Below are 25,411 nucleotides of genomic sequence, written 5' to 3'. Positions count from 1 at the left end.
GACAGCCAATAAATGAAACCTTAAAACGTCGATAAAAACACAGTTCGACCGTGCTATCAGTGCGGATGTTGCATAATTTGTCCACCAGAGGGCACTCTGCAACTTCCCTGATGAAAACACAACAACCAGCTGAAATGAGTCAGTAAATAAATAAATAACTGGCACAGGAAACAGGAAATGTTTCACGTGTCTGCTGATATGTTGTACTATCAAATGCTCAAATATCGGCATTCAGTTTAAACATCCTGTATCTGTGCGGCTTAAACACCACCTGGTCATTCCGCTTGTTGCAGGTTAATAAATCGCACTTTATTTACCCTTCATATCGATAGTTTGAGCTAACGTTAGCATCACAGTGTTTACTGTGAGCTACAGCTGCCAGAAACGACTAATGTTTCTGTCTTCTTATCAGACATGAAGTGAGCATCTGGGTGGTGTTACACAAAGCTAAAGGCTAAATGCTAACAGTCAAAGGGATTCAGATGTGTTAAACTGCTTCGAGCCGTGGCTTCATGTACGCTGTGACTGAGGATGTCCAGGTTTGAGAGCAGGCTCATGCTCTACCTGCAGGTGTTACCGCTCTGTCCTGTTGAGTGAAGTTAATCTCCATCCTGAGTGATGCTGAGAGGCTGTTAATGAGCTCCCCGTCTCAATGTGCCCTCTGCGTTAATGAGCTGTGGACATTAACGAGTGATTGATCGCAATGAGCTGAGGGTCTTAATGATGTGAGGACATTAATGAGCTCTGGACTGATGGCTCAAGCCTCTCTCGTCTTTAAGCTTTAACCTGATTGTCTTCTGTTTGTTGTTGGTGTGAAACAGGAATTATCATTAGAAATATTTGACCCGACCACCAGGGGTCAGTGTTGTGTCACGGGAAATGTTTTTATTACAACATGCTGACGTCAGCCTGTTACGGCATCACTGTGATGTCACAGGACATCGTGTTTAATAAATAAAGTGTGTTGTGCACCTGTTTCCTCCTGTAGGGGGCAGTGCTCGTTATTCCATCTTTAGGTTCAACCTTCTCATGATTTATCGATTATAACATCAGTATATACTATAATGTCGTGTTGTATTCTCCTGTCATGGACTCGGTTAGCGTTTTCTTTAAAGTTTAAATGATTGTTTCATGTGTAATAACGTTACTTTAGCTTCTGTGCTCACAGCTCTATGAAATATCCTGAAGTCTAAATCAGTGATTTAGTTTCTGGCTGATACGTGTTTTTGTGAGTGATGTGGGCAGAAGAATAAGAGAGAAGGAAAAGGAAGGAAAAAAGAAAGGAAGAAGGGCAAGAGGAAGGTGGGAGGGAAGGAGGGAAGTAGGAGAGGAAAAGGAGAAGATGACAAAGAGAAGGGAAGAGATAAGGGAGCAGGAGGAGATTAGGAGACAGTGTGTTGATGTGGATGACTGCTCTCAGCCACCAGGGACCAGGTGAGTTTCTGCAGGTGTGTGTGTGTGTGTGTGTGTGTGTGTGTGTGTGTGTGTGTGTGTTCTAGTACATCTATGCTTGAGAGGACTTGCTTCAGATTCATGCTTTGTGGGGACTTGGTTAGAATCAGGTTTATGTCCTTTTAGGGTCCTCTGAAGGACAGCTGTCCCCGTGTGTGTGTGTGTGTGTGTGTGTGTGTGTGTGTGTGTGTGTGTGTGTGAGAGCACACAGTCAAGATGAATCTTATGTTCCTCTCGGGTCACTCAGGTGTGACTGAGCTTTTCGAAGCAAAAAAACAAACCGTACGTAGACTCTTCATCCTCGTCTTCGTTTCTTCAAGGATGAATTTTGATGTTTGGTTGTGAAAAACTTTAAATCTGTTAAGACATTAGTGTTGGCGAGTGTTCACCTCTGAGACAGTTTGAAGCCGTTTGACTAAAAACGACTCCTGTAACTTTTGTTGTGGTTATCGCTGCAGATCATCTTCATGGGCGTGATGGTGGCTGGAGGAGCCCACTGTGTCGTAGCTACAGGCTAACTGCATGTGGTTCATCGGGAATGCTGAGCACGTGCAGGCTGATGCTTCTGCATGAAGCAGCTTTCAAACTCTTGCACAGACAGAAGAACTCAGAGCGATGTTGATCAGCAAGCACAAAGACCTTCTGCTGATGATGAGGGGAAGGTCTGTCTTTTGTCAGCCTTCGTGCTGGAGCGGCTTCGTTACAGGGAGGAAATAAATTGCTGTTGATTTTTTTCTTTGGTCCTTGTGTTTCTTCGAGGTCGGCTGTGCAGCACGTCTCTTTGTCTGTGTCACCTTGTGCAAAACTAGAATCAAATAGAGAATTATTCGAATAAATGTTCTTTTTCCACCAAGACACAAATACTTGAGATACTATCAAGTTTTCCGACTGCTGTGCTGGATGATAAAAAAGATCATCTGCTGCTGTTTTCTAATGACGAACTTTTATTTTTTCAGAATAGCTTTAAAAACATGGTCAGCATGTGTTGTCCTGTAAATGTGTCATTAGCTGAACAACAGGAAAGAAAGGCGCTCAAAGCTGATCCTTAACCTGTAGCTTCCAAATGTCCAGTGACATGTTGACATGTTACACAACACAAGGTAAAAACTAATGTTCATGTTTAACTGATAGATATGATTGATTAGTTATAGATATTTATCCTCAGAGCTCATTCGACAGCAGAGAGAACATTTCTTTGTTTTAAAGGGACGCACCGTTTCTTAGCCTGGAGCTAACAGTTTTGTTTACCCAGTAACAGACTTACTCATGGCTCTGCTAATAAATGTTTTTATTAAATACATTTTATAGATGCATGAAACTCTTTAGTTTTGGAGCTGCGTGGATTTCTTAGTAGTCGTGTTGTTGTCGTTAACCAGCTGCAGTAACAGGTGACCCAATGATGTGAAAGCTGCTAGCTCGGCTTAGTGAGCGTCCCGAACTCGAAAATGTGGCACAAAAACAAACCAATATATAATGTCAGGGTTAACGCCCCTTCTCGCGTTATAAGAACATTATTTGCATCTTTCACAGTAAATGATCAATTTTAAGAGCTAAATGCAGACACTGAAGTTCCTCTTTCCAGCATCTTCTTCCAAATATGGCGATGATTTCAGGCCCTGAAGGTCCCCGAGGACTTGTCCTCCTCTTTGGCACATCTTCTGTCACCTGTTACTAAGCAAACGCAAATGCAACAAGAAGCTGAATACATTCAGGCCTTTGCTCAAGCCTGTTTCTAGATTATGTGTTATATGTGTTTTGTAGGCGTGTATTGCAGTTTTAACCTTCTATAGCTCCAAGTCACTTACACAATAGATCGTCCGGACATCGCGCCGAACGAGGCTTACAACCTTTAACTAATTGACTGAGCTTCAACTCTTTAATAGGCACAAAATGCAATGTGTGTATACAATGATTATGACCGCACCTGTAATAAAAGGTTAATATGGTGCCAGTATGTTTAAACATCTTAATGCTGTAGATTATATCGTAGCAGTAAAATAATTTCTTTAATTCCACATGAGCCGTGCTTTTATCACCTCTTGTCAGCTGATGTTCACGCTAACAGCAAAATCTACTAAATTTGGGTTTAAGGAGAGGAAATCAGGGAAGCAGGTCCAGATTTTAAAAACCTCGTTTTCTTTATTTACGAGGTAAGAAAACGGTGTTCTGCCTTTAACTCCTTTTAATTCTTTTCCAAAATGAAGGACAGGAAGCTGTAACTGTCAGCTTAGGTTAGGCCCTAAACAAGACTTCACTGCATGGATCCGTACTCTCTGTGGAAAGGAGCACTTGTGTTTCCAGCTCTGGATGCTCTCACTCGCTGTCCGCTGACGTTAGAAGTTTCTGAGACATTTTCTGCTCATCGAGTTTGGCTCAGTGTGTTTTCTGAGTCGGCTTACGTGTCTCTGTCGTACGTTGTCTTTCAGGACATCCTGAACAACCTGGACTCGTGCGATCTGGCTGATGATGATCTCATGCTGGACGCAGACTTCCCAGAAGATGGCTCTCTGCACAGCGGTACGTCTGAACGTGTGCAGATATCACTGATACCTGTAAAGTCAAATGATGGATCCCAGTAAGGACGTAAAGGAACTGTGGTTTGTGGCAAGATCTGCAAAAATCTGTAAAAATGCAGTTTAGCCAAAAGATGCTAACAGCAAGACAACAAAATTCAGCTGAGACTGCAAAGTGAACTCAGATGTGTAGTTTAGACTTTAGACGTTTTATTCTGCAGCATAAAATTCACCAGTTTAACTGATGAAGGTTTTCCCAGAGACCAGTTTGCTAAGAGTTGCTGGACACTCGGGCTCATCATGCTGGGGGCGGGGCTTAGTGCTGGTGTCATTTAAAAAGTATTGTAAAGGGAACTGGAGCGATGCGAGCTTTCAGGATGTCCTACGAAAACAATCATCCTCTGTTTGGAGTTAAATCATTACTGGTTGCCGCGGTGATCAGTCCGTCGTGTCAGTGCGAGCAGCAGGATCTGTGCAGGGTTCAAACGGTGAAGGAGTCACTCGGTATGAAATGCATGAAGGTTAAAAGCTTTGCCGGTGACGACAGCGTCATGTCTCCGGTCAGTGTTGACTCGTTTGATTTTTCCGCTGCAGACGGAGACGGGCTGTCCCACATGGCTCAGTGGAGGAGGAGGCAGCTCTGCTGGGGGACGCAGGACGTCCACAACGACAACGAAAGGTTTGTCTATTAGCTCCATTTATTTGATTTTATTTGAGTTTTTTTGTGTCAGCGTACCTCATTGTTTTTGATATTTGTAAATTCTGATTATTTTAGTGTTTTCTTTTAATTTCTCGTCATTTAAACACAACGTTTAATGGATTTAATGCATAGAAGTACTGAGATTATCATTCTCAACCCGGGTCTTGTGTATCAGCTTGTTGTTATTGTTGGCGAGAGAAAAGGAGTACCGACTGTCCACGCCGAGGGCTCGGGGTCAGAGCAGGTCATTTAGAGGTCAAGACCGATGTTGACTTTGAGGAGAAGGTCACAGATGGAACAAATGGATTATCGCTTACAGCCGTTTGTGTGTCTAATAAATCTTGTCATTAGGAAACTGAGAAGCTCGGCTCGGTGCACACCCGGAGCGAGCTAAAGTGTGCTGCAGAGAGATGCTCTACACTGTTCATACAGCCATGATAGGACAAACTGTGTCTGCTGTAATGTTCTGACGGTCATCACTAAACCTCCTGCATCGCCTTTCTCTTCTAGCCTCAGTGATTTTCAGAGCTACAAGCTCACCGAGGATCCTGGGAATAAGAGGACGGACTCAAACAGGGACGGCGAGCTCGTCCTGGACCTCTGTCCTCCTACGAGGTGATTCAGCACATCCTCAGTTTCTGTCCTCAAACCTCAAAGTTCCCGTTTGGAGCAAACAGCCGTTTTCTTAGTTATCTGATGATGAACCTGGCCTAATGTTGATCTTATGTAGCATGTAGCATGTCCTGAGGCGGGGCCTGAGCTAGCCCTGAAACGTGATTGGCTCTCTCATAGACCTTCTGCCTAAAATGAAAAGTGTGAAAAAGTTTTTTACATGTATTATCTTCAGAGGTGCTTTCAGAGTTCGGCATAAGCTCCGATATTTGTGGGCAGACATGTGTGACCTCTAACCTCCCCCCTCCCCTCAGCTCCACCTCCCCGTCTCCTGGTACTCCCAGTCTGGGTCTGGATGTGGAGGAGCTGGCTGAAGACTGCTCGGCTGTCAGGTGTCAGCTGGAGTACCTGCAGAGGTTACTGCTGCAGGTGAGCTGTGGGCTGGTGTACTGGTCCAGCTTTCATCTTCAATATCAGCGTGTTTACTGTTTGTTGTTGCTGCTGCGTTTGTGATCAGGAGGACGACGGCGATGACGACACTCTGACCACAGACACTCTGAGTCCCGAGGCCAACGACTCTTCGCGTAGCTCCGACTCACAGGTCGGCGCCTTTCAGGCGTTTCTTCTCTTCTTCTATCATCTCTTCTGTTTTCCTGCATTTCCCAGAATGCCTCTGCTCAGCCGCCGCCAGTGTATGACTGTGTGTGTGTGCGCAGGTCCAGGCTCTCCTGCAGGAGGTGCAGCAGCTCAGAGAGGAGCTGCGGAGCCGCGACCGAACCATCGCACAGCTCACCCAGCAGCTGGTGGGTGTCCCGCCCTCTTCCTGCCTGAGCCAATCCAAACTCGTTATGCAAATTAAAAATATATTTGATGAGAGAGGCTCTGACTGCAGCTGTACTAAAGCATATTAATAAACATCCATAACAGGACACTGATGTCACAGTAACACTGACACTGAGTGCTCAACATTAAAGAGCAGCTGGAAACTGTTTCAATTTATTAATCATAATGTATCAAACAAATGCTTTCAGGTTTAAGTCTTTCTCAGCTCTGATGTTTCTGCGTCTGTTCGTCAGGTTTGACAGATGAATCTGTGTTGATCAGTGTGACTGATGTGGGACAGTGGGACGATCGAAGATGTCCAAGTATTCATAAGGTGTGTGTGTGTGTGTGTGTGTGTGTAGACTGTTCCCACGGTGACCACCAGGTGTCGCTGCCATGAGACGACGGCAAAGATGGATCAGCACACGCAGACGAGTGTGACGGAGAGAGAGAGTGTGGGCTGGACGCCATGGAGAGAGCGCATGGTGAGTGCACACACACACACACACACACACACACACAGCCTGTGTTTTTCTGATAAGTTTAAACAGCTGTTCGGTCACATCCAGCTGTGGCGGAGCTCTGAGTGTCTCTGCTCGTGCGACCCGGGCTCAGACGGGAGACAGGAAAAGGTTGATTAAAAAAAAACTTTCTGTGGTGCAGGTGAAGGTTTTTGTGTTTCTTGGCTCTGATTGGTCGCCTTCAGAGATTCTTACCTTCATTGAAACACATCATAAACTCTCCTTCTGCTTCCCGCTGCCTGTAAAACGTTTGTTATGGAGGCGTCTCCTCTCTCACCTTTCTGCTCTGTGATATGCAGACGTGATGAACTGTTGTCCTTCCAGTCCTCCTTTTGTCCGTCTCTCTCCGTCTTCTTCTCTTGATGTTGTAAATCAGCTTCCTTTCCTCCTCTCTCCGTCTCCTCTCCGTCTCTCCTCAGGCTTTTCCTCCTGTTCCTTTCCTCTCTCCGCCCTGGCAGTATCAGCGCTCCAGGCCTTACAGGGGGAAGCCCAGGCCCAGCATCCCCTCCCACCTCGCGAGAAAACGTGAGTCATGCCTCTTGCCCTGCCCCCATGATCAACGCTTCACCTGCTGCTCCTCTTCCTCCCCATCATCATCCCCTTCTCTCGCTCCTCGGACTGAGATGTTTTTGTGTTTTGGTCCATTTTTCTGTCGACGCTTCAAACACGTCTGTAGAAAAGTGTGTTTATGTTTCAATGACGTGAAAAGAGTCTGCAGAGTGAGCTCAGTCACGCTGAACAAACCTCCATCCTGTGAGAGTATGTGAACGGCACTACAGGAAAATATTTATTCATAAACATTTATTCAACCAAAATATTCACAGAATCTGACGCCGTGTCTCAGAACGACTGTCTGCAGCACATTTCTCATTTCTGACCACATGTTCAGGACTTCAGATAAAGATGTTCTTGTCAGTCAGTCTGAGACGAAGAGGCCCCGCCCCTCCCTGAGCCTGGTTCTGCCGGAGGTTTCTTCCTGTTAAAAGGGAGTTTTTCCTTCCCACTGTCGCCAAAGTGCTTGCTCATAGGGAGTCATATGACTGTTTTTCTCTGTATGTATTATTGTAGGGTCGACCTTACAATATAAAGCGCCTTGAGGTGACTGTTGCTGTGATTTGGCGCTGTGTAAATAAAATTGAATTGAACTGATTATAAATCTATTGCACAGAATGACAGTGTGCAGAGGAAGCAAGTGAAAGGTTTCAGAGTCGTGACTAAATACCGTGAGTGAGTTAGCCGAGTCGGGAGTTGTAGTCTGAAATATGTGCGCAACAACTTCAGCCATCCAAAATCTGCAGTGATGACAGAAACGCTCAGCATGAAATCTCAGACTTTAAACTGAGAATAGAGACAAAGTTGAAGCCAGCAGGTTTGATTCTACGTTTTCTTCAGTTTATTTCATGTTTAACTGCAGAACGAATGAAATTTAGTCAGTAAACGGTTTGTGCTGTGAGGCGTTCAGGGATCCAGGATTTTTCAGCGTCCTGCAGAGTCAGGATGAAGCTCTTACAGCTGCAGCACTGCTGAATGAAAGAAGGATGCAGATCTGCACACGCTAACCTCCAAAGCTGTTTAAAGCTCCAGCGTTCAGAGTTAACCAAAGAGGTGAAAGGTCAGAGGTCGAGGCAGGAAGTTTTAATGGACGCGTGGAGACTCGACGGCACGAAATGACTCGAATATGATTCTGAGAATTAGTCTGAGCCGAGACACGACGCCACTGAATCCAGACGCTCAAATTAGAAGTTTCTGGTTTGTTTTAAGTTATTCATGAAGACGAACGTCAGCGGAGCCACTTCAGAGCGGAGCAGACCGAGTTCAGGCAGGAGTTTAATCAGCTACCTTCACCCCAGCTTCGCTTTTACCTCCTGCATCCACCCGCCTCCCTCAGCCTCCCCCAGCCTCCCCAGCCTCCCTCAGCCTCCCTCAGCCTCCCCAGCCTCCCCAGCCTCCCCAGCCTCCCTCAGCCTCCCTCAGCCTCCCTCAGGTTTCTGTTGCAGTCCTTCCTGATGAGTTTGTTCTTCTTCGTCTGTCACCTTCATCCTGCTCCTTGTGTCTCCTCAGAAATCTGTCACTGACTGTTTGTCATTTCTCTCCTAACTCTGCTCCTCCTCTTCTCTGTTTTTCTCTGCGCCTTCGTCCAGGAGTGGAAAATCTAGTGCTTTACTTCAGTGACACAGCGTGGTACGGTAGCAACTTTTTAATCTTCCTCACTTCATCCTCCTCCTCTTTCTTCTTCTCTTCTTCCGTCACATAAACCGAGCTGACCTGTTTGTACTCAGATGTGTCGATGCTTAAAGGTTTGATGCGTGTCTTTTGCAGGGAGTGCAGGTGATGCTTGTTTTGACGGTATCGCAGTACAACACACGTAAAGCTGTTTGGTGTTATTGTGTAATAATAATGGGTGGATGACTGGATGTGTAAAGCGCTTTGGGGTCCTTAGGGACTAGTAAAGCGCTATACAGGAGGAGCTATACAGGCTATTTACCATTTAGGAGTGAAAGAAGCATCTATGTCCACTGTGAACGACCATCTTTGAACAGGGGGCGGGGCTTACGACAACAACTGTCTGACACCTGTGACCCAGTCTGAGATCCTTCCCAGACGCCTTAACACCCACTCACATCCTGGGTTAATCTCAGACTTAGAGCTTACCTGTGCCCGAACCACCTGAGCCGGCTCCTTTCCAGCGGCTCTGCTCTGAGCGCGCCCAGATGAACTCCTCGCCCGTCACTAAGGTGGATGCCATCCTTCAGGGGAAGATCGTCTGGTCACGACCCAGAGTTGACCTCAGCTGAAGGTGGGGTATTGTCCCACCTCCCACTCACGAACAAAACCCCGGGGTACTTAAATTCCTGCACTCGTCCCCGGCGCTCCGGCTCACAAACTCAGTTCTTCAGTTTTGGTTCTGTTGCCTCTGTAAAGTCACGTGAACGGTTTTTGTTAATTTCACAGAAGAAACCGTGAATTCATTAAAAAGCTCAGGTGACAGCAGCTTGATGGCTTTTGATATCACAGTTTTGTTTTTAATGAATTTTATTTAAAATGTTCAGGCAGAGAAGAAGAAGACAAAACTCACCAAGCTCTTAATAAATGAGACGAGCTGAGATTTAAGATTGATTATAAAAGGAATCGGCGAGATGAGAGGAACCAGGTAACGTGGCTCGCATCAGTGATGACAAAGCAGTCGATCAGTATTCATGTGTAACGTTTCTAAGTGACTGTCTGCACGCTTTTACCCATGATTCACTGCTGCCTGCAGGACAGGTCACACCTTCTCCTTCACAGTGGAGCAAGTCTGTGGAGTCCAGAGGCCCATCAGGAGGCGGCGCCGAGCTAAAATTATCTTTGTAAATGGCTCTTAAATTTTGGATTAGATGAGGTGCGCTCCACTCCGGCTCCTTTCGTCACTTGAAGCGGTCAAACCGCTCGAGATGACGCCATCGCTCATTTCCTCAACACGAGCGAGCCAGCGCTGTGTCGCATTAGCACCGAGGATTCTGGGAGTCTGGTGTGTTAGAGGGGCGTCGCCCTCACTCACAGCACCTGCTCTTCAGATCGCTATCTCTGATAAGCTTCAAACCTCAGTGACCTGATGTTTTTAGTCTTTGTGAAACACACACACACACACACGCACGCACGCACGCACACACACACACACACACACACGCCAGCCTCTCAGATCAGCTTCATCCTTCATCGTTTCCTCATGTATTGGCCCTTTAAACAGCCCAGAGGGACAAATGTGGCCATTTTCATGTTTGTAACTTTCCTCCTTTGGACTGAGCAGAGTGAAGCTCAGCGATGTATTAAAGTTTGGCCATCATGACAAACTGTCAGGTTTCTGTTTTCTCATTAGTTTTTATTTCAGTTTAGATTTGATGAGTTTCCAGAGTTTTCTTATTTTAATCTATGAATAATTTTAGTTTTACTTTAGTTTGAATCTTTTTTTAATTATCAAACTAATTCTAAAACCAAGGATATTTACTGTTTGAGGAATCATTTCATGTAGTTTTCATTTTTATTTTAATCAACCAGCCGATTTTTTCCCATCTGGTTTTAGTTTGTAGTTTAGATTTGAACCACGATCAGTATGAAGACAGTGAAGTGCAGTGAGGTCAGCTGACCCCGCCTGTGTTAGTGCTAACCTTCGAGGGTCGACGGTGACCTGCTGGGCGTTAGGAGGCTCTGTTTCATATTCGATGGCTTGTTTTTGTGATGAAACATGGATTTCTGTAAATGTTGTGGAGTGCTGCTGCCAACAAACCTGCTCATTAAAGGTTCGTGCTCAGCAGACAGCACAGGTGGGGGCGGAGACTGAGAGAATGAAACAGCACATACAAGGAGCAGGAAGAGCTCCTCCTCCTCGGTGAGGACGCCGCGTCCACCTGGGAGAGACTCGGCGGCAGATCCTGGACCTGCTGAAGATTCTCTGCTGTGCTCAGGACGCTGAAACACATAGAAAACATAGTTATCAAATATAAAACTGTACGGAGCAAAGCTGCTACCACCGAATATTTACTGATTATTGTTCTGATTTTAATATTTGAGCTTCACAGTGATGTTATGATGGAGGGAGAGTATTCATCTAACGAGCCTCTGGGGGCCAATAAGACGACAGCTAAGACGAATGTGGGTGGATGTGGATGCAGTTTGGGTGGATCAGCACTTTATATGCCAGGAAAGAGTGTGTGTGTGTGTGTGTGTGTGCACGGTAACACCGTGGGGACGTCCTGTGAGTCGGCGTCAGAGAAGTAGAATAAAAAAAGTGGGGCAGTGGAGTGTTTCCCTCCCAAGGTGAATCCTCCTGGAGGAGAGCTGCGTGTGGTGGAGGACGCCCTCCACCTCCCTCCTCTGCTTGTTCATCTCTGTCCTCCTCCTCTTCAGTCTTTCTGTCCTTTCCCCTCATATCTTTCTTCCTTCTGCCCTTCTCTCGCTGCCTTTAATCCGTCTATCCTGCCTTGCATTATTCATGAGGTGTGGACACACTTGAAGACATTGGAAACATCCCAGAGGGAGACAGGCAGGCTGCAGTACCGCTGCCCACCACCAGATGCCAGTGTTTACCAGCAGGTGTTTCCTTCTTCCTGGTTGGAGCTTTATGTTCTGCTGAGAGCAGTAAAAATGTTTTCTATACATTCAGCATAGGCACTCAGTGTGGCCCCCTGCTGGACACTGCTGGAGTTTAACAACACAAACAAAAGGTTTCACTTTTGCTTCCTGTCAGCAAAATTATTAAAAACTGCCCGAATACGTCAAGAAGTGTGGACCTATCAGCTGAATTCAAAGGGGGTAGAGGGTCCACTCCTCACAAATTCCTGCCCCAGGAGGAGTTTGAGTATCTCAGGGACTTGTTTGGTGCTGGTGGGAAGAAAAAGGCAGAAGCAGCAGAAATGTGCTTCCTCTCTAGGGTCTCTGGGCAGGTGTGTCATTTAAGAGAAGGACCGACCAGGATGCCTCCTGGAATCTTGCTGGTTGCTTCCTAGGTGAGGTCTATCAGGTATTTCTGATTGGAAGGAGAAAAAGGAAATGCTGGAGGTTATGTTTCTGGACTGGCTTGGGAATACCTCAGTGTCTCCCCCAGAAGAGCTGCAGGGGGTGAATGGGGAAGAAAGACTGAGCATCTCTCCTTAGACTGCTGTCCCTGTGACCCAGACCTGGATAGGTGGATGGATGGATGGGTTGCTTGAGTGATCCTTGGAAATGTTTCAAAGCCGAGGCGTCCTGATGGTAAAAGAGCCGTCAGCTTTAGATGAAGGATCTACCAGCGCCCACACCGAGCTAACATCTGTAGATCCAGATGAGCTTCAGAAGTAATGACAAGTCAGTTCTAATGTGTAATAGGGTAAAATGAGGAGCCAGGATCAGGGTGTTTGAATGTCAGCAGGTAAAGCCAGTGAGATATGACCACGAATATGTAAATGAATGTTTCTGGTTTTTAGATCTAAAGCTGCGTCTGCTCTCAGACGTCTGAAAGGTTGAGACTTGAGTGAGATGCTTGTGTTCAGTGGAGAGAAATCTGACATCACAAAGAAGAAATGTCGATGTACCTGAGTGAGGAAGTGAAGCTCGGTGCTGCTCTGCACACTTTAATCCTGCAGCCAGCTCACATCTGCACGCTGTTAATCTGATTTATCAGAGGGAAGGTGAAGAAACAGCGGTGAGATCCATCATGTGCTACAATCTCAGCTTATTGATCCTGGCAAACTTGTGTGAAGTCATAACTAATCTGCTGTTTTATCCGTCTCTGTGCTGCTGCTGCTTTTCCCACCTGCTTAAGTTCTCTCACATACATATGGTGTCTGATTTCTGCACGCCTCCACCGCTCAGAGTTATCAATGGCGCTCTCGTAGCTCTGTGCAGATCAGATGTGTTACACGAGGATTTGAATTCAGCACAAACTCCAGACGACTGTGGACAGAAATGAGAACAAATCTCTGAGGACAAATCTTGAAACCAAAACAGCCATTTTTAAGTTGTTTCAAAGAGACCTGCAGCGTGCACTCCTCGGACCTGGAAGCTGCGCTCGTCTTTCATGCACAGATGAGACGGCGGGCTAAAACGCACAGTAACGTGTTTTTCGTCGAGAACAAACGTCACCTTCCCGCTGAACCCCACCTCCCCATGCGAGAAACTGTTTGTGTTGATCGTGTCATCAGCGTTTCCTCTGTGTTTGAGCTGGAGCGTGAAAATCCACAACTTTTTAAATACACTGTGCTTCTGTTGTTTCTCGTTGATGCACACAGATCAGAGCAGACACACACACGGCGAGCGCGATGACCTCGTCTGCAGAGCAGCTCCTGCTTTTGTTCTGCTCGTTCTCCAACACCCTCACTGCTGTTGTGCTCTCACCTCCAACATGCCATCAATTATACAACAAAGACGGCTGCTTTATCATTGTTAAGTAGGTGGCGCACGCAGCAGTGAAGTTATCCAGGCTTGGATAACCTGATCTCCACGCAGGTTCTTCTTCGTTTCAAATCAGGAGAATGACTGATGCTGCAGCACGGCAAGTTATGGAGTCAGGTTGTAGAGCAGGGGTGGGGAACTCCAGGCCTCGAGGGCCGGTGTCCTGCAGGTTTTAGATGACCTCCTCAACATGTCTTGAAGTTCTCCAGAGGCCTGGTAATGAACTAATCATGTGGTTCAGGTGTGCTGACCCAGGGTGAGATCTAAAACCTGCAGGACACCGGTACTCGAGGCCTGGAGTTCCCCACCTGTTGTAGAGTCTTTGCAGTAGAATATAAAGCACCTTGAGGCGACTCGTTGTGATTTGGTGCTATAAAAATAAACCTGACTTCTTGGATCTCTGCTTGAAGTGAGCATGTGCAGTTGGTGCGCTGCAGGGGCGATTCCAGGATCAGAGCTTTGGGGGTGCTGAGAGCTGCCCAGCCAGGCAACATCAGCTTTACGTGTCACGATGAGACTTCTTCCCTGTCTCTGTCTGTCCCTGCATCCTTAAATGTTAGTTAGGTAGCTAGTTAGTACCTTGGGTTTAATATCGGCACATATGACCAAATAAGCAGCTTCTCTCATTCCATTTGCAACAGGACAGTGGTAACAACAGCAGGCTACGGACAATTTTAAGTTTTACATTTTAAATAGGATATATAAATTTTAATGACGGTCAAATGTCGCTGATTTTACTACAGAGCAGGACGGACTGTAGGGTAGCAAACATCGTCGGAAAACATGTTTTCAACATATCTATACTTTGAGACATAATATTTTAACTACAAAACAAGTACTCTATGGTTTTTATATTTTTAGTAGTGTGTCACACAAACAGCAAATACTGTCAAAAAAGTGAGAAATCTTTGGGGGTGCTTTGATTCATTTTGGGGTCCTTCAGCACCCCCAAAATGGGCTAAGATGCTCCTGGTGCGCTCTAATTCTGCATGGACGAGTCTTTGCACAGACTTCTGCACAGACCTCACGCTCGTCGTCTGAGGATAAATTTATGTCACTGCTTAATAACACTGAGCGTTGAGGTGTTCAGATAACTGTATTTCTTTGTATTGTTACACATTAGACATTTTAGTGATCATAATGAACATATCAGGATAAAATCTTGGAAAACGTGATACTCACTTTAGTCCAAAAACTTTACGTGGCTCTGAAACCCAACAGGAAGGAACAAGAGCATGAAATCGAGGTGGAGCATAAAGTATCTTGAAGTGAGCTGAGGAACATCCTCCCTGGTTTATGTGTTTCCTCTACTTTCCCCAGAAAGCAAAAGAAACACATAAAAGAAGTCACATCTGAAGTCACAGTCAATGCCGCGCTTCACGGTTTTAAATAAAGTGATCCAAAATGTTCTCACCTTTTCCTCCACCCACGCTCCACTTCTCCACCAAGTACAGTTAATGAAATCGGCTCGGTGACTTTGGTGTAATCTCACTGACAGACGAATAAGATGCAAACATCTCTGAGCCTCGCTCTCGCCGTCTGATTCAGTGAAACTCTACATTTGTGTGTTTGTGAGATATTTGAGTGAATCCTGACTCGTGTTTGTTCTTCAGCCACAGATACTTCACTCCTCCAATCAGGAAGACCAGGAGCCACTGACAGGTCGAGTCCCGACACCACCGCGAACTCAAGCTCCGCCTTCCACTAACATCTGCCCCGCACATCCCGAAACCTCTGCGAACAGACTCCGCCACCCCCCGGCTCCCAGTTCCACCCATCCAGCGGCCCACGTAGGAGAGGATGATGGGAAAAAGCAGAGGAAGGTGGAGGAGACGAAGTTGGGGGAAAGGAAGAAAACCCACAGCAGGTACCTGCAGCCGCTGCAGCCCTCCAAGCTCCGCCTCTTCCCGAAGACGAGGGCGCCACGCGACCCTGACACCAACAGCACCTCTGGACTGAATTTAAGAACGCTGGCCTTCACCTCCACCTCCACCTCCTCCCGCCTCCCCAAACCAAAGAACCACTGAAGCGTCCGACTCCTTCCTAACACGCAGCGACGCGAGCGCCGAACTTCCTGTAAAATAAAACAAGAGCTGCAGATTATCGAAGCTTTAGCCGAAGCTGAAATGGACACAGTTAATTTATTTAACCTTATTTTAAGAACCTGGTGAGAATAAAGGTTTAAGTCTGAGAACTTTGCACAGAAACTTTACAAAAACAGTCAGCGGATCCTGAAGGAGGCGGTTTCTGCAGAGAGTGGGAGGGGCCTTCAGATGGAGGTATGTGAGGTTTTGGCTCTTCATCACAGCCTTTAAGGATCAGGGTTTTATTTTCTTTCCAAAACGCTTCATTTATTTTAGCATCAACACTAAAACTGCACCGAGAGCGACGATTAACCAGACTGAAACGCCTCTGAACCCTGATCGGTATTTAAGGGCCGCCCCTCTGCTGTTGGTTTCATATAAAACATCGGTCCTCTTCCCTCAGAGGCTCGCTCCCTCTCGCTGTGTGTTAGGAACCGATTTTACAGCTCCTGAACTTCCTCCGTCTCCTCCATCCTTCTCCATCCTTCCCTGAAGTCCAACCACAGTGAGTCTTCGTCAGTGGAGAGGAAGGACCCCCATCACCACCGCAGACTGCGTCCTCCTCCAACCTTCATCTTTACAGACTCTGATCATCTCGAAGGTCAGAAATGATCTTGATCTCGTCGCCCTGCCTGTCCGTGTGTTTTCAGTTCGGTGTTCACTTCACTGTGTTTAGTTTAGAAACCTGTTGGTTTTCAGACAAATGAAGACTCTGATATGAGGCTGAAATCTTGTCCAAATCGCTGCTTTTGGTGTGAACACCTCCTTCCTCCTGCATCAGCTGTGAAAGGGTGGCAGTCTTTGTTCCCATAAAAAGAAGAACTTGGTAGATGGAAGAACACCTGTGTGCTTGAAGAGTCCTGAGGTTGGAGGTTTTTTACCATCTGGCAGTGATTTGAAAATCAGTCCAGCAGAAATCTGGATGGACACAAAGGTCTCAGCATGCTTCAAGCGCTCCAGCTCTGTTCTGACTTTGGTTTAATGCTGAAGGCACAGCGAGCTAAACCAAGGACCAGGGTCTGAATTAAATGGTTTGGAGATGTTTGTTTCAGTCTACTGTGATTGCATGTCCCCCCAAAACCCTCCAACTAAAATAAAATCAGAGCTCCAGAGGTTTCACCTCAGAGGCCCAACGAGTGACTCCAGGCTTTGCTGTTTCTGCAGAGGAAGCATTCAGCATTCCTCTGAGCTTTTGGCTCTGCTGTGGAAACAGAAATCACAGCGTGCAGGAGGAGGAAGGTTTCCTCCCAGGTCTAAATAATCCCTACTAATCTGATACTGGAACAAGATGTTTTAGCTCCTCCCCTTTGGTGTGAACTAAAGAGCCACACCAAGAGATGAAGGAGCTCTAATTGGTTTGCTTTTTAGGAAACAGCTGAGATGAGCTCGGCTGTATGATGTGAAGCGTGCTGAGGCCTTCTTGTCATTTCAGATACTCAGTAAACGAATAAAAAGGCAGAAAGTTCAAATCATTTTAGGATTACGGGTGATCAGAGGAGGAGCTGGTAGCTTAAGTGTCTTTAGTTGAAGGCAAACTGACATTTCAGCCGTCTGTCAGTCGTCCTTTCAACATTTGGACATTACTGCGTCTCATATTGTCAGACGTGCAGTCAGGATCCGCCTGCTGAACCACGTCCACATTCATTCTGCTACAGGACAACGAGTCTCCCTCAGACCTGACAAATCAAACATAGTCTCACTTCTGTCAGCGATTAACTGTCAGTGCTGCTCGCTTTGATATTAGTAACCGTATATGCAATAAAATATGCAACAGAGTCGCAGGTTCAAACCCTAAAAGAGGACACTTTGTTGTATTTAAAATATATGCAAGACCAGCTCAGCTTAGTTCCACGTTTCACGAAGAAGAGGACGCTCGCGGTCTCTACAGTCCGGTGCCGAGAAACGAAGTAGAAACAGGTTTGGGGCGATTACAGAAACCACGAGGCTCCGTGGCGGCTCGGTGTGAAGAACGACAGCAGACGGAGGAAACCGCCCCTGGCTCCGGCTCATGGTGTCGCTTTAAACATGAACTGAACACCGTCGGGTTGATTTGAACTGACGTCGTCTTTAAGACGGAAAACAAAGTGTTCGCCGGATTTTCAGACATCTTTGATTCGGTTCCCACCTGGTGTGCCACGAGTCCACGTCCGTATATTACCACAAACATATTTAGTATTCATATTCACAACTTCACACAAATCCTTTTAAAGGATGTCCTGGTTGCAGCCAAAGCCCCGACTGACCTCGAATCTTCCCGAACAGCAGAGTCTGACTGTGCTGGCGGCAGGTTTGCTCACATTTGTCTGATAAATATATTTGAATGCTTTAAATCATCGTTCCTCGTTCTGCTCTGAGCCGCAGCGACTTTAAACATGAGCAGGTTTACTCAGACGTCTGCTCTTAACTTTCTGCTGCATCACTGCTCAAGTGGAGTCGCTCGTCTCCTTTAGATCTCGTCGTTCGTTTCCAGCGGGGAAATCTGAGCCGCCTTAATTCATGCGAGCGACACGAAGCCCAGCAGGGCGCGTTCGCAGCCGAGCTTCAGCTGCTGCTGCTCTTAAAATTCATCATCAAAGTCCTGAAACACACATAGTCTGCAGAAACGCTGTGATTGATGTTCCTCGGCGAGCCCCTCATCGACGGGGGGAAATGAAAAGAGCAGAAAGCAAACAGGGAACGTCCGTTTGAAATGAAAGAGGAAAATAAATTAGTGCACTCTTTTTATTTTGTCTGGTTCAAACAAGGTTTGACATTTTCTTTTCCATCATTTCCCCAAAAACACTTCTCACACAACCAGAAAAAAATCAGCCACCTCAAGGCTCCACCTCGGCCTTCATGTCTCCGTCTGCGCCTGTTTGTCTAAATCCTCCAGAAGCTGAAATAATGGAAGTGAGCAGCTCTGAGCGAAGACTCGCCTAAAGCTGCTGAATCTGAAACAAGCAGCCAATCATAGACCTCCTGTAATCATGGAGACTAATCAGAAACTACAGCGGAACGAGGTGCAGCTGAAAACAATCATGTCCAATCAGCGCAAAGCACGAAAGAAAACCTTCAAAGTAAAACAGGAAGTGAACTAAAGACACAGAGCAACCTTCACATCAGTCGAGGAACCAAAAACTCTAAAATTTGAAACAAACTCCGAAACCCGGCTTACGGAAACTCGAGACAAAAACAAGGAGCTTAAAACAGTCCCGCTTTGTCTCTGAGGCGTCCTCTGCAGTCAGAGGAGGTCGTGTCTCAGCGTCTTCATCTGCTGCTCGTCTTCACACCGTCGTGTCTCAGGTTTAACTTTAAAGTTTGTCCCTCGTCGTTAGTCAAACATCCAATCAGGTTTTATCAGCTGCCGCAGTTTAAAAGTGACTCAAACCACCCGGGGAGGGAATACTGGGGAGAGAAAACCCTGAAACTTCTGCCCGGGTCACAAAGACAGAGTGTGAACGATGAAGTCGTGGTCATGTACATTACACAGAGCGTTAGTGTGTTTGTCTCGCAGAGTTTTTAAATCATTATTAAACTCGATCACATCTGCTTCATCACTTATTTGACTGCTTTCAATAAAACTCAGCATTTTCTTCTGTGCTTTCAAATTAAAAGTCTTCTGTGTAGGGAGAGTATACACTAAACATTTTTTAGTCCTTAAAAATAACTTGAATATATTTATTTACATGTAAATTTTCCATGTAATTTAGTTGCATAAGTACAGTTTAAAATGTTAAATGACTGCTGCACGTTCAGTTTACACCAAGCACATTTTCCTTAATAATTACTTATTTAAATCAATGAAACTTTGACTTTTACATATTTCAGCTGCACTTAAAATTGTTGCTTCATGCTTATTAAGAGTGAAGAATCATTATTTGAGTGTAACTTTAAGTTCTCAGACCGGTTTTATTGTGACAAACCTGTGCAGGAAGTACTTAGATTCACTGACAGCTCAACAACAATTATACGAAACAATTTCACAATAAAAGCCAATAATCCTGAATGCTTTTACTGTGAAATGAGGGGGTACAGCAGTTTCTTTAAAACTAGCTTTGCAGTGACAAAAACACAAAAGGTAGAAACCACTGATGATTAGCAGAGAAGCACATTTAAAGTGTGTTTATCAGGATGAACGTTACACTCGATCCGTGATGCTTCAGGATTCGTAGGTTATGTCAGCCCTGCTGTGGAAAACCTCTCTGCTGTTGTTTATCGAAGCTGTGCACATTATAAAAATAATTAAATTATAAACGTGAAGGCTTTATGTGAGCTGAGTAAAGTGCTGGGATTGTTTTCATGTTCACTTTGAGCTGACTCTAATATTTCATAATCGTCTGTATTTAAACTGTATTTAAACGATTCAGTCGAATGCTCTGAATAATGTACTCACTCTTTGTGTCTGTCTTCTACTTCCTCTCTGCTTTTATTTTGAAAACTTGAACTTTTGTTTCCTGGTTTTGGTGCAATAACTGACGTATTTATGTGATGAAGCGTGTACTGTGGTGCAGACTGTAACGTTGTTGAAGCGCCGAGAGGAAAAAGCACTTTAAAAGAAACAAACGTCTCACCTGCTGAACTTAACTTTGTTTTTTTGTCTCATTAACGTCGATGCAGCGTTCAGGTCGTACCAAGTGAAAACGTAGCGCCTGTATTCCTGTCAGCGAGGCTCTCTGCAGCTCATTGGTTGATATTTATGGTCCTCTTCTGCCATTGGCTGAAATTTCTCTGATGCTGCTCAAATAAAATTAATCGTCCCCAGCTCTCGGTGTGTCCTCCCTTCTTTCTCCGGCTGTGCCAAAGTGAAGCCACAATCCGGTTGTTCAGTGATGACGTGACGAATCCTACTTCCGGGCCTAAAGTAGTTGCGTTTAATATGGGTTTTGTGTTGTTAACATGTTTAATGTTTTGTATTTTCTTCTATTTAATCTCAAAAAGCTCCTAAAACAGTCAGTGATCACTGTTGACCTCCCTCGGCTTTTATTACTGCTAATCATTTATTTAAGCTCAGTTTTTAAAACCTTACATGTAACTACAGCACAGCCCATGCAGCAGTATATGAATGACTAACCTCGTATTGTGGATGGATTATCTCACTTGTTCTCCTGGCTGAAGTTTGGTCCTTTTACAGCATCCTGCCATGCGATTACATTTGTTCCTGACCACCGAGAACACTCACGTTAACTTTTATCGAGTGGAAAAAAAGTTAGCTTGTTTATGTTATGCTAACATAGCTGTGTCGCTAGCGGTCACGTAGCACATCATTATATACCAGCTAGCCAAACTTCAGTAACCCTACAAACGTCACTGCTGTTTAGTTTTCTGTCTTCATTTATGTTGGAAGTGATAGCAGAGCTGTACGTTTGAATTTGTTTCCAAAACCCCGCAGTCAGGACATGCTATATTGTATTTAGATAGAAGCTAGCGAGCTAACTTCCTGCTAACTTCTAACGCCGTTAAATGTCATAAATTCCGTTTTCATGGATGCCTGGATGTTAAACTCAATTGTTACACCTGGTAGAGCAGAACACTGATCATTTTATTAAAGATGAAAGACTTTAGACAGTTTTTCAACTCTCAGTAATGCCACAGTGATCGTTTGATATATGGACCTGCAGCGGAGTTTAGGCCCAGACACGGCCAGTGACGTCAGACTGAACAACCGGATAGAGCGGGAAAGGGTGACATCGTTCGTGGGCGGAGTCTGTGCAGCAGAGATGTCACGTAGGATCTCCTCTGCCCCGCCCACATGTGGCACAGATGTGCTGAGACAAGGTAAATTAGAGGTTTATCCCTCACAGCATGAAAATATGAAAACTGGCTGTTCAAAAATGGCCACGCCCCCACCTGCCACGCTCAATAATTACACCATCTTTAATGATTTTTAAATGTGTTTATATCACGATATCTCATTTGAGAGTCAGTACTGATGTAAGAACAAGTCACACACATTTTACGGAAAGACGAATTGGGCCACACGTCTTTGAATTTCGTCGTTTTCAATTTCACAGGTGTGTACCTGTCCATGCAGTCTGCCTTTGAAAACCACAGCAGCTCAGCCAGGAAGTGTTAGAGCTGGTGAACTTACAGGGCAGGGTCACAGAGAGCTGAGGTTCACGCCCCCTCCTGTCTTTAACATCAGCACAAAGTAAACTGCAGAGGAGCTTCGTGTCATTAGCGTGAGAGATAACAGCGTGTTTAAGGCAGAGGATTCATCAGCCGTCCCCCATTCACGTGTTTAACAGGTAAGTGTGACTCCGGACACGCCCACTCTCAGTTTCTAATGGTGAGTTTTGTCGCTGTAGCAACCTGGAGCCTGCATGTACAGTAGGCTTCCTGACTGATTCTGTCTGTTTGTGGGAAACTGGAGCATTTCATCATTAGTTCTAATAATCAGCTGGTGCTCCATCCTTGAAGGAAGCGCTCCTCAGACGGTCCTGAAAATCCAGGTTTCCTGTCGTGGATCTGCGGTTTCTTTGGCGGACGCTCAAATCAGACATGTGAGCTCAGGGTGTTTCATGTGGTCCTAATATGGTCATGTAAGACACAGAACCCCACCCACCTGCCGTTCAAGCTTTGTTTCCCTTTAAAAGGGGGAGGAGCTAAAGGTGTCAGCTAAAGAAGGATTATTATTAACTTAGTCATGCAAAGCTGACCAAGATTAAAATCAAGAGCCTGAAATCAGCAGAATGAGTTCACTTAAACTTTTTTCTTCAAGAACACAGTGTGCACTTTTGTCTCCAAACTTTTTAAAGAAAATGGAAAATTACTGCTCCCTTATTTTATGCTGACACACACACACACACACACACACACACACACACACACACACACACACAGAGTGTTAAACAGAAACAACAAAGAGTAAGAAAGAATAAAAATCATCATCGTTGCTTCAGTCCCTCTGCTGATCTGCAGCTGCCCTCACTCATGAAGAAGACTCGTCTATGAACCACCACCGAGCAATGTTCCCTCTAAGCTGCGCACGTGCGCAATTGCGCACTGCTGGCACGGTCTCTGCGCACAGAAAATCTGCGTTGCACACAAAAAAAAATCTAACCTGAATTGAAATTAAAATTAATACTTTAACAATTCTGTTTTGCAGTGTTAGTCAGTGAGTGACTGGCTGCTCCTGTATGGGATTAGAACGATGCCACCTTATCCTGTAGTCCAGCCAATAATGCGATTCACATTCGTATATACGCAGCCAATCAACGTCGTTGACAGGCTATGACAGCGTCCTTATGTGCCGACACCATTGGAGATGTGAGCAGGACAGACGGAACAACTGACGGAAAAAGTGTGGACTTTATACCAGTTTTTAAATTGTGTTGATCGGCCACGTAAAACCAGAGTTATGATAAAAATATCTGCAATGTTTGGTTTTCTTCCTGAATACTATCGTTGTTTATATTTACTGCGGGAAGAAACGGTAAAAACGGCATTTTATAAGGAAAACGCTCGAAAGCCTGTGAGCAAAAACAAAACCAAATCCCCCCCCCCACCCTTTCCTATTGGTCGAAAAATGTAGCATGTCGACCAATCAAAAAATGATATGGCAACGTGGCATCTAGTTGTTAAGAAACGGGGGGAAGTTTTAGGACTGACGGCGGTGTTCTGAGATGTGAGAGATTTGAGACGTTTAGCGCAAATCTTGTGTAGTTAGTGTGTAGTTAGTGTGTAGTTAGTGTGTAGTTAGTGTGTAGTTGGTGTGTAGTTAGTGTGTAGTGTAGTCAATAGTTTTGTTGTGTGTGTCAGAACAATGAGGCGGCTGCTGAATGTTACAGGTGTTACAGGAGTGATACATCTCCTGCTGTCAGGCCTGCAGGTATCAGGCTGTTGTTCTCCTTTATCTCATAGTGGACAGAAATTAATTTTTGGAGTGGCACAAATAATTTGTGTGGCATCAGATTTGATGCAGAACAGCTGATTGTTCTGCAAATAGTTTGAAATGTTTATTTAAAAACACCTTGGCTGCATTAAAAAAAATAAATAGCTGCAAAAAACTTTGTTGTTTGCCAAACTGAGTTACTTTTTTGAAGTAGTAACTATATAATTAATTGCCCAACATTGGTCATTATATGCTGTATTTTGCAGACAGAGTTACAGACTCTCTCCCAGACCACAGACTCATAATACAAGTCAGAGCTTTATGGAAAATGAAAGAAAGAAAGTTGTGTTTTCAAAATTGGAGTTCAAGTTATTTTTACTTCCAATAGTGTTAACATACTACACAGGTCATGAACAGGATTTTTTTTAATTTTCATTGTAAGTGGGATAAAGCAGTTAATTAAAAGTAGTCTAACATAAATGTAAATGCTGTGATTTGATCATTTTAATAAACCATGTAACTTGGATGGATTCGATGCTGGCGTGACCACAGTGCACACGTCTGCTGTCGCTCACAGTGGTCCAAGGGACGCTCAGGGAGTTTGTGTGTTCGCTCAGACACATGAAAGATTAGAGGGAACACTGCCACCGAGTGTCTGGAAAAGAGCAACGTGATGATTCCTGCTTTAAAACTGGCCCTGAGATCTTTCACACAGCAGACAGCCGAGGCCGCTCGCTGCTTCATGATTTCCGATATTTTCCGTCTGAGTTGTGTTTTAACTTTTCACTAACTTTCAAGGCCTCGCTCGGCTCAGCTGGCTGGAGGAGAGCGGAGGCATCCCTGTAGACGGGCGCAGGTAAAACCAGGAAACCCCAGAAATGACTCAGCAACATTTGTTTGTAATAAGCAGCAATCAGCGCTGAGCAGATTTCATTAAACTCCCAGTTATTCATTAATAAGTGATCCTCACTGTGGAGCGCTATCTGCAGCTTTACTCACCTCATGATGTGCAATAACAGTTAAAGTGGATTCATTAAAAACACATTTATTCACCTCGACTCTGCAGGACGGCCACACACACACACACACACACACACACACACACACACTGTGGTGACGATGCTGATGTCAGCGCCAGCTTCGGACCGTCGTAATGAGCTCAGATAAGTTTAAGAGAACGATTTGTCGGAGAAATCGGCTGACGACGCTCAGGATTTAGAAACGCAGCATTGGCTGTTTTAGGAGACGCGCTGATGGGAGGACATTCATCTTTTTATCTCGCAGGAGCGATGGCAAAAACAACATTTCCCAGAAGTCCTCGCTCCATCTGTCTCCTGCTCCATGCAGCAGGAGTTAAGCAGGAAAAATATTCATGCAAGGAGAGAAAGCAGCTCGTGGTTTTGTCTGTTACCCTCGAGGCCGTCTGCTGGCATGCTGTCTGCGACTGACGCCTTCAGCTTCATGGTTCACGGTTAAAAGGAAGTTGAAATCTTCCCTGCTCAGCCTCACAGGTCACTGCAGGGCACACCCAGGTGATGTCCTGGAGGTGGGTGGGACTCTCTGCAGATGTTCCTCTCAGAGTTTCCAGCAGCTGCTTCATCATAAGGTAGCAAAAGTACTTTGGATCCCGGTGTGGCCCCGACCTGTTTGGTTGTTTTTGATCAACAGTCACTTAAACCTGCACATGGGATCGACCGAAGCTGTTAACCAGCCATGGGTCTACATACGGAGGTTCAGGAAGTCAAACCGGCCTCTCTGCGTCTCCGTGATGCTGACAAACCCTCTAAACCATCATTTCTCTGCTCAGGCACAAAGTGTCAGTCCCTCAGTGCTTCTCCTGCTGACGTTTACAAGGTCAGTGCTCTGTGCAGTCAGCGACTGCATGCATACACAGACAACATCTCATTAAAATACATTTACAGACAGCAGGACTTCCTTCTGCTGTTTGCTCCGTAAAGTCGACTCTGCTGAGCTGTGACCTGCTTCCTGCC

At 45.4% G+C, this 25,411-nt stretch overlaps 1 protein-coding gene and 2 long non-coding RNA genes across 10 annotated transcripts in view; 2 read left to right on the top strand and 1 right to left on the bottom strand.

Annotated features, from left to right (window-relative positions):
- The window catches only part of LOC102080227 (serine-rich coiled-coil domain-containing protein 2), a 43,569-nt gene extending 23,219 nt beyond the window's left edge, over window positions 1–20,350 (top strand). For 3 of the 5 annotated variants that reach the window (XM_025909543.1, XM_025909544.1, XM_025909542.1), the window contains 8 exons: window positions 3,879–3,969; window positions 4,560–4,644; window positions 5,176–5,280; window positions 5,592–5,706; window positions 5,795–5,878; window positions 5,994–6,080; window positions 6,462–6,584; window positions 15,140–20,350. In XM_025909543.1, coding sequence (XP_025765328.1) covers window positions 3,879–3,969; window positions 4,560–4,644; window positions 5,176–5,280; window positions 5,592–5,706; window positions 5,795–5,878; window positions 5,994–6,080; window positions 6,462–6,584; window positions 15,140–15,553 — 1,104 coding nt within the window. In that variant the 3' untranslated portion in view covers window positions 15,554–20,350. Of the gene's footprint in view, window positions 1–3,878; window positions 3,970–4,559; window positions 4,645–5,175; window positions 5,281–5,591; window positions 5,707–5,794; window positions 5,879–5,993; window positions 6,081–6,461; window positions 6,585–7,039; window positions 7,146–8,761; window positions 8,802–15,139 lie in introns of all 5 variants that reach the window. The other 2 variants (XM_005471578.4, XM_005471577.4) reach the window with 2 other exon arrangements.
- Window positions 1,843–15,131, bottom strand: LOC102080166 (uncharacterized). Of its 4 annotated transcripts, XR_003221271.1 has the most exons (4): window positions 12,668–15,131; window positions 9,273–11,066; window positions 3,852–4,002; window positions 1,843–3,123 (listed from the first exon to the last, which is right to left on the bottom strand). It is a non-coding gene; the product is annotated as an uncharacterized LOC102080166 (long non-coding RNA). The 4 variants fall into 4 exon arrangements; XR_003221268.1 differs by lacking the exons at window positions 1,843–3,123; window positions 3,852–4,002 and having other exon boundaries at window positions 8,810–11,066; window positions 12,668–12,744; window positions 12,889–15,131; XR_003221269.1 differs by lacking the exons at window positions 1,843–3,123; window positions 3,852–4,002 and having other exon boundaries at window positions 8,810–11,066; window positions 12,668–13,028; window positions 13,109–15,131.
- Window positions 20,351–21,210: 860 nt separating the features above from the next.
- Window positions 21,211–24,877, top strand: LOC109203165 (uncharacterized). The gene is made up of 3 exons (XR_002063089.2): window positions 21,211–21,364; window positions 21,601–21,834; window positions 24,705–24,877. It is a non-coding gene; the product is annotated as an uncharacterized LOC109203165 (long non-coding RNA).
- The last annotated feature ends 534 nt before the right edge of the window (window positions 24,878–25,411 follow it).

The sequence above is a fragment of the Oreochromis niloticus genome, linkage group LG8 (genome assembly GCF_001858045.2).
Source record: "Oreochromis niloticus isolate F11D_XX linkage group LG8, O_niloticus_UMD_NMBU, whole genome shotgun sequence".
NCBI classification, from domain to species: Eukaryota; Metazoa; Chordata; class Actinopteri; order Cichliformes; family Cichlidae; genus Oreochromis; species Oreochromis niloticus.
Note: the sequence above shows the minus strand (reverse complement) of the source record. Positions and strands in the feature narration are given on the sequence as shown.